Here is an 8283-nt window from a genome sequence, read left to right as displayed (position 1 = left end):
GGTCCGGTTCCTTCGCTTGCTCCTTCCCGGCAGCGGCGGAGCCCGGGGGAGCGGCGCCATGATGCGGCTGGGGCGGGCGGGCCGCCAGCTGCTGCGCTGGGGGGGTGCTGGTGGCGGCGGGTCTCCCGCGGCCGTCCCGCGGCGGGGAGCGGAGGTGCTGGTGGGCACGGCCGGCGGGGAGAGCGGCGGTGAGTGCGGCGGGACCCGCCTCAGCCCGGGGCGGGGGGGCGAGGGGGAGGCCGGAGGTTTCCGTGGAGCTGCCCGGGTGTCAGAGCCGGTTCGCTGGTGCCGCGAGGAGGGGGCGCGTTGAGCCTACTCGGTTCTACCGATTCCTGGTGAAAACACACCGGCTCCGGACCTGACCTCTGCGGGGCCCGAGCGAGGTTCCCGGCCTCTCCCCGGACCAGGGCCCCGCCAGGCCCCGCCGTCCCTCGGGCGGGCCCGGCGACACTCGAGCTGTCCCCACAGCGCTGCCCGGACGCCTCCTGCCGCGCGCGGGACGGGGGACCCCCACCCGCCCCCCCCCGCTGCCCCCCACGCTCTGCCTGGCCGAGCCCGGGGCGGGCAGGTTGCTTGTAGCCCCTTTGTTTTAAGTTTTGCCTTGATAGTTGGTTTGGGTTGTTTTTTTTTGTTCCAAGAATACAGCTGCCAAGGAAACAGCTAGGTGTCTTTTTTTTAAAAAAAAAAAAAAGTTATATACGGAGGAGATCTCAATACGAGGAGTTGTGGTTTGCGTACCTTCGATTTTTCTGGTCTCCGTAATGCCCAGGGCTAAAGGCGGGACAGGGCTGGGCACATCTGTGCGTACTTACACACGAGAGTCGCTGAGCCATTTGGGTTCAGGTTCAGATGGCCAATGGAAAGGTAACTACTGCATGAGCTTATAAACAGGTCCTGGTAGTTTTGCCAGTTACACATACGTGAGTGTCGTTACCAGAATTGTGAATGTCCTTACCAGAATTGTGAATTTCCATTTTTTGCCGATTCTGGCTGTTACCTGTGTCTTTATTCCTTTGTGACACAGCTCTTCTTTACTACCCGGCCACTGGCATAGGCAGAGGAATAGAGAGAGACCTTCCAGCAGGGCAGGGGGCCGCACGTGATGGGTGCAGGGTGCATCTGTGCACCTACAGCAGCAGCGTCTTGCAACGTTAAGGCGTGGGGAAGTGAGCAGAAGCCCAGCCAGGAAACTGGAGAGATGTGTTTTCTCTCCAAAGCCTACAGAAACCATTGGATAATAATTTACAAAACACGAGTGCAAGGGAGTAGTAGGTAGATGTTGTCTTATTGTTCTGCTTGAACTTCAGAACTGTGAGTGAAGTCCTTTCCACTGATGGGCTAATTAACTGTAAATTGAATGGAGCTGCAATTTCAAAACGGTTCTGGAACATGAACCGAGAGTGACCAGTCTGTGCTATTCTCATGCAAACAGCAATCCCAAGAAGATGGGTTTCTTCATTAAGGAATGTAATTGAACACAGTAAGACTGTACAATAAAAACTGAGTTAAGTAACATTTAAAGCAGAAATTAAGATGGATCGTTTGGGGTTTTTTTTTCCATTCCTGCAGTGATTCTAAAACATATTCTTGGATGTCATGTTCATTTTTTTAAAAGTCTGCTTATTTATATTATTCTCAATGCTACCGAATTCTACGGTTGTCCTGCATAACTGGGTTCCATAGACACGGTCTACTACCTCCCCTTTTAAAATAACTGATTGTTTTAGAATATACTTTATATGCATTTTCAGGAAAGAGAAGATGCAGCATATGCAGATATTGTTCCCAGTTGAATTACTGTGTCAAAGAATCAAATGAAGTATAACTGAAATTGTCTCCTATTACTAAGGTATTGCTGAAATCCTAATGAACCGACCCCACGCGAGAAATTCATTGGGAAAAGTATTTGTAAATGAAGTGAGTATGGGCCTGGCCTGTAAACGTGTTTGGAATCATGATCAATAACTAAATGTAATAAGAATAGTTGTGGGAAATTGAAGGTCAGTGGGAGACTGCATTGGGGTAAGGTAGGTTAGCCTGAAGAAAAAGAGATCGCGATATGTCTATACTGCAGTAACTTCAGATGCGGACTGGACAGAGATGTTGGAGTTATTTAAGTTAGCTAGCTCAGAAGCAAGTTAATGTCCTTACTTGCATCACTTCAACAAAAACATACTTATTGTCAGACCTTAACAGATCATCTGTTCAAGGCTGATACATTCTAGAGAAAGTCTGGCTCACGCCTGGACAGGAAGGGGCGTTTAAGGTACAGCGAAGGTTCGTCTCTGAATGGAAGAAAAAAAGAGAAGGGGAAACATGTCATACTGAGGCTGTCACGGAAGGATCCTGCTGGCTCCACATATACAATTTTGGGGAAATTCCTGGCACCCGCAGGGGAAAAAAAAAAAAAGAAACTTTTATTATAGATCAGGGGCTTGCTGTAATTTCAGTATATGCATCCATATGCTTAAAGTTTTTCTTCTCTTGTTTGCACTCCCTCCCTCATAGCTGTTCAGCATTCTGGAACAACTCCGCTTTGATGAGAATGTTCGTGTGGTGGTGTTCAAGAGTGAGGTGAAAGGTGTATTTTGTGCTGGTAGGTAACAATAGCTCTGCGAACTATTGTTTAAAAAAAATTTGATGGCTCTTATGGCTGTGTGCTGATCCAAGCGTGCAGGAAAGTAGTTGCCTGCTACAAGCAAAAACGGGCTGGCTTTTGTGTAGCAAATAACAAAAACATTGTTCTCTCTTTTACCTCTCTGCTTCTCGGCTTCAGCAATGAAGACGTGTGTGATGGAGAGCCGCACAGGCTGCATGGTGCTACGGTTTGTTTCCCATTTATAACCATCTTCAAGCACAGATGCCTCTGCTGTTGAAGTCCTTGGTTTCCAGTTTTATGGATCGTCGTCCTTACATACAATGATTTCTGCTCCTCTGTGAAATCTGTTCGAAGGGCACAGAGGAGCGCCGTAGCCACTGCTCCAGCCCAAATGGCCATACTCCAACTGCCACTGACTGAACTTAACCAGAACACTGTATTTTAACACTCCTGAAATGGTCTGTCCCCTGAGAGGGACAGGAGAGAACACAGTTCAGAGGTCTTTTCCCTGTTCCTGGATTCTAACCTTTTTCTCCTCTGTTTAGGTGCAGACTTAAAGGAACGTGCAAAGATGGATGATGCAGAAGTTGGACACTTTGTTAAAAGGCTGAGAAATCTCATGGATGAAATAGGTAAATGATTATCTCAGTTGGGAAATTTGTCCTAGACTGCCTGAGACATTTAGAAATGCTGCAGGAGGGGAAGGATGCTCGCCCCAGCAGGTTATCCATTTTGGAGTAGCTTCCCAAATGGCTCCACCTTATGCCTGAAACATAGACCTGATTAGAATGAAATACCAGCTACTCCGCTGCTGCTGCTCCAAGGACGAGAGGCATTTCAGTACTGCCTTTTCCATGATGAAGAGCAGCGCGTGCGTGCATGCACACACACACACACACACATAACAAGTACCTGCTATAACAAAGCATGCTATATACAGTTATGTGTAATCCTTGGGAGACAGTGCTAATGAGCTGTGTTGGTTGTCCCACTTTCACTACATGCTCCGAAGCACTCATGGTATGGTAATGACCTGAAAACATGGATTTGCATCTCTGAATGGATTTGCTAAGTGGATTTGTTAAATGTCAAGGGTTTTGTGCCTACAACTCCCCTGCCCCTTTTTTTTTTTTTTTTTTTTTTTTTTCGTGAAAGGAATATGGGCTGCTGCAGTTGATTTTCTTCCCCTATTTATGAATTATTCTGCTCTCACTAGAGAGGAATACCAAAGTGGAATCTGACTAAAATACCAATCAGAATTGCAGTAATTAAAACCCAAACAACAACGTGGAGAGAATGACCCTGTCTCACAAACTACAGAAGCAGTCGGGGTTGGGGGTGGGTGGGTGTAGTTAGAGCACAGAACTAGCACCCTCTGAGGTCTGCTTCCAGCTCCCTGAGTATTTAAAAAGGTACCTTACCAAGCAGCTTATCTCCAGGTACCTCAGGTTCCTCAGCTGTGAGGCGACAACAGTGTTTACCAAGTGTTTACCAAGCCTTGGCTAACAAAAGCACCAGAAAAGCCGATCCTTGTAACAGGGACTAAAGATGGTGTCTTTGTTTTGACTGTTTAACTGCGACAGCTGGATATTCGCATCGTAAATTTGCAAGGAGACAATTCATCCTGTTTTGTGTTGCGGTACTTTGTATTTGCATGCTGCTTTGCATGCAAGAAGAACGTTTTGCATTCTTACAAAGAAGGAAAAAGTCCAAAAGACCGTTTCTACTGTTTAGAGACAGTCAGAAAGTTTGTGGCAGAAGAAAATGAATTCCTGAGCAATTTTGAATTTGAAAACTACTAAAAGCTTTAGAATTTAAGCATTTAAATTCCAGAAGTGAGTGGAACAGAACTTCTGGAACAAAACTATATAATCTGTATTGTCTCCTCTAGCTGCCCTGCCTGTACCCACAATTGCCGCAATAGACGGCTACGCATTGGGTGGTGGACTGGAACTGGCGTTAGCTTGTGACCTTCGAGTAGCAGGTTTGTGTGTTGCCTAATGTAGGATTCTTCTTGTAATTGGTGACTATATTTTAAAGAGAATTTACACGCATGATAAGTGACTGTTAATGTAATCCAGTAGGCTAAGAGAGGAACTTGGACAGTTCAGGAAATGAGCAGGCGTTTGTCCTGAAATTGTGACATTTAGTTACTATTGGGAAAGCAGTTTCTGTGCTTAAAAAAGTAAAGCCTATTTTTAGACAAGATTAGGATTTCTTCAGAAAACTATTTATTGGTAGTGTTACGTACTTATTATGATGTAATGTTGGATCAGCACTCTGGCTAGATTTAGCCTTCCCTACTTAAATCAGTTTGGACTTGAAGACTTCCTTCTTCACTTTCCATTCTTCCATCCATTCCATTTCATCTAGTATGGACCCAAGGTTCATTTTTCTGGATAAAATTGCTACGTTAGGGGTAAGCAGCCATACTACACACCCCTCATCTGACTTGAGATGGACATTGATTAAGCACTGTAGTATTCAGACTTTCTAGCTACATGGAAAAATGGAGTTCCAGTTCAGCATTGACAGTTTGTAGTTTTATTAATCAGTTCAGTATGGAAAATTTGTAGTTATACAAATCAAAAAGTAACTCAACCCTATATTTATTTTTTTAATAGCTTCATCAGCTAAAATGGGCCTTATTGAGACCACAAGAGGGCTTCTTCCTGGAGCAGGTAACCTTCATTAAATCGTCCATCTTTTACTTTCTCAGCTGTATAGTAAGTATTTTGCCATTACAGCACTTTAAGTGTTTTGAATGTAAATTAGAAGTAGCATCTTACAGTGACCCAAGAGATATATGAGTCAAGACTTCTGCTCCAATACCTTTTCCTGTTTATCAAAATAATCAAAAGGATGATGAAGCCTTTCACGTGCCTCACAAAGTGTTGACATATTCAGCTGGTAGTCATGAAAGAAACACACGATCCCTTTATTTTTCAAGCTATATAAGGAAACAAATTATTACTGGGTTTTAGGCATTTCTCAAATGGAAAATGGTGGCTTTGCTGTTTTTATAAGGTGGGACCCAGCGCCTGCCCAGATGTGTTGGAATAGGTCTTGCAAAGGAACTAATTTTCACTGGGAGACAGGTTGACGGACAACAAGCCTTCTCAATGGGATTAGTAAATCACACAGTGCCACAGAACAGTGACGGAGATGCAGCGTACCAGAGAGCATTAACTTTGGCTAAAGAAATCCTTCCTCAGGTAAGTGTAGTATTCATGTGGTCAGTGTAAAAAAAGGCATTTCTGCTTCCCATAAGAGAGCGCAAACAAATAATTGAAATTTCTTCGTATGAAATATTAAAGTCTTCACTCCTGATGTTTAGGTCTCTTAACTCCATCCTTTTTTGCAAACACAGTTTCTGTAGGAACGAGTGTTAATCCAGCTGCTTAACCCAGAGGACAGTTTTACTTCCCAGCTGTGGCTATGTAGACCTGCAGGACACATTGAAACCTTGCACCAATAACATCTATTAATTGTAGATACCAAATTGTTTTTTAAAAATACTTATTAACTTAACTGCAAATTTCTGTAGACTAAAAAGTCATTTGGAGCTAGGATAATGATATAACTACACAATTATGAACCAATGTGGCTTTAATTATTTTTAAATGTTTATTGTAGTTTGGTTTTGTTGTTTGTGTTGTGTCTTTTTTTTTTTTTTTTTTTAATAAAGGCTCCATTTGCTGTGAAAATGGGAAAACTGGCAATAAACAGAGGAATGGAGGTAATTATTTTATTTTCACTGAAATGAAGCAAACAGGCAGCTCTTATAAATTACTAAAGTAAAAATGTTTAGAACAGATGAGTTATAATCCTGGTTTAGACAAGGCATTTAAAACCATTTCAGGGGTTTTAAAATTTTCTCTAAAAATAAAATTAACAGGGCAGGATTTTTTTTCCACAGATGTAGTTCTAATACACTGTAGTTCTAATACAGAGTGAAGGTCACTCACTACGGGTGAATGTTTATTGATTTGAGGGCTCTGAAGTAGTTTTGAGGGCTATACTTCAGACAAATCTCACGCTTTCCCTCTCCTCCCCAGGTTGACATTGCGTCAGGGATGGCTATTGAGGGGATGTGTTATGCCCAGGTAGGTTACCTTCAAAATACATTCCTGAAAGGAACAACTGTACATTTTCTAAAGCCAGATATTCATAGAATCATAGAATGGTTTAGGTTGGAAGGGACCTTGAAGATCATCGAGTTCCAACCCCCCTGCCATAGGCAGGGACACCTCCCACCAGCCCAGGTTGCTCAAAGCCCCGTCCAGTCTGGCCTTGAACACCTCCAGGGATGGGGCATCCACAACTTCTTTGGGCAACCTGTTCCAGTATCTCACCACCCTCACAGTGAAAAATTTCTTCTTAATATCTATTCTAAGTCTACCCTCTTCCAGTTTGAAGCCATTCCCCCATGTCCTGTCACTACATGCCCTAGTAAAAAGTCCTTCCCCAGCTCTCCTGTAGGCCCCCTTTAGGTACTGGGAGGCCACAATAAGGTCTCTGCAGAGCCTTCTCCAGGCTGAACAACCCTAACTCTCTCAGGCTGTCTTCACAGGAGAGGTGCCCCACCCCTCTGATCATCTTCATGGCCTCCTCTGGACCCGCTCCAACAGGTCCATGACTTTCCTATGTTGGGGGCTCCAGAGAAAGCCCAAAGTTTCAGTGTCCTCTTATATTCTCCTCGTTAAAAGGTAACGCTAGCAGCTAAATCCAAAGCTTTGAGAACATGGTTGAGTGCAGTTCCAGGTATTTGTTTCTGAATATTAACTGTTGTCAGGCATAGCTGCCTCTTTCAGCCTGACTGGGACCAAAGTCCTTTAAATACCCTTCTGTCTGAAGTAATTGTATATTCTTAGTTTCAACAACGTGTTAACTATAGAATGAGTTTTACAAATGGTTTTAGTTTTAACAAATTAAAAACCAGATTCCTCCTGTAGTCATTCTTTCCAACATGTTTTGAGAGCATGCCCCTTTCTCAGCCAATGGAACAATGTAACTGCCGTGTGTCTCACTGTATTTTAAGATGGTAAAGTATTCAATTTATGGAAAATTGTTTTCCTACACAGTTCTGTCACCTATAGTCCTTGTCTTAGATGCTTTGCTTGTGATTTACACTACAACCCAGTTTCTTTATTTTTCTAATTGCAAAACGTAGAAGGTGGGGCTTCATCATTAAAAGAAAAACAATCTTAGTGTTAGACTGCCAAATTAGTCAGTACTTAAAAATGCATCAGACTTGTCAATGAAAGATACAACAATTTTCTTTTTTTTTTTTTAATGTAGAATATTCCCACAAGAGACCGTCAGGAAGGGATGGCTGCCTTCAGGGAGAAACGATCACCTCAGTTTATTGGCAAATAACGCTTCCTGGCTTCCCCTTGATTTTTTTTGAAGGTAAAGGAGGACTGAAGAGGGCCCACTGATTTCTTGGGGTTATTTTTAGGACTGCATTTTGTATACTTCACTCCTTGCCTTGGACTACACTTCAGAATACTCCACTGGATCGTTTTGCTGGAAGAATTCCCAAATAAAGATTTAACTTTGTGCAGTGAATCTTTTTAAAGTGCTTACATCTTAAGTCAGTGGTTATGGCTCTCAAACAGATGTCAAGTAACAAGTGTGGAGAAGCTTTGGTTCACCCTAAGCAAATTAACAAACAAACAAAC

At 43.3% G+C, this 8283-nt stretch overlaps 1 protein-coding gene across 1 annotated transcript; it reads left to right on the top strand.

The window, feature by feature from the left end:
* The first annotated feature begins 18 nt into the window (after positions 1 to 18).
* ECHDC2 (enoyl-CoA hydratase domain containing 2) lies at positions 19 to 8170 on the top strand. The gene is made up of 10 exons (XM_082483351.1): positions 19 to 188; positions 1850 to 1917; positions 2509 to 2596; positions 3145 to 3231; positions 4491 to 4583; positions 5224 to 5280; positions 5627 to 5814; positions 6288 to 6338; positions 6658 to 6705; positions 7901 to 8170. The coding sequence occupies exons 1-10, from the start codon at positions 59 to 61 to the stop codon at positions 7976 to 7978; spliced, it is 888 nt and encodes a 295-aa protein (XP_082339477.1). The 5' UTR covers positions 19 to 58; the 3' UTR covers positions 7979 to 8170.
* The last annotated feature ends 113 nt before the right edge of the window (positions 8171 to 8283 follow it).

Source organism: Vanellus vanellus, assembly GCF_965231255.1.
Source record: "Vanellus vanellus genome assembly, chromosome: 5".
Classification (NCBI taxonomy): Eukaryota; Metazoa; Chordata; class Aves; order Charadriiformes; family Charadriidae; genus Vanellus; species Vanellus vanellus.
The sequence above is the reverse complement of the archived record's forward strand: the minus strand, read 5'-3'. Positions and strand labels throughout refer to the sequence as shown.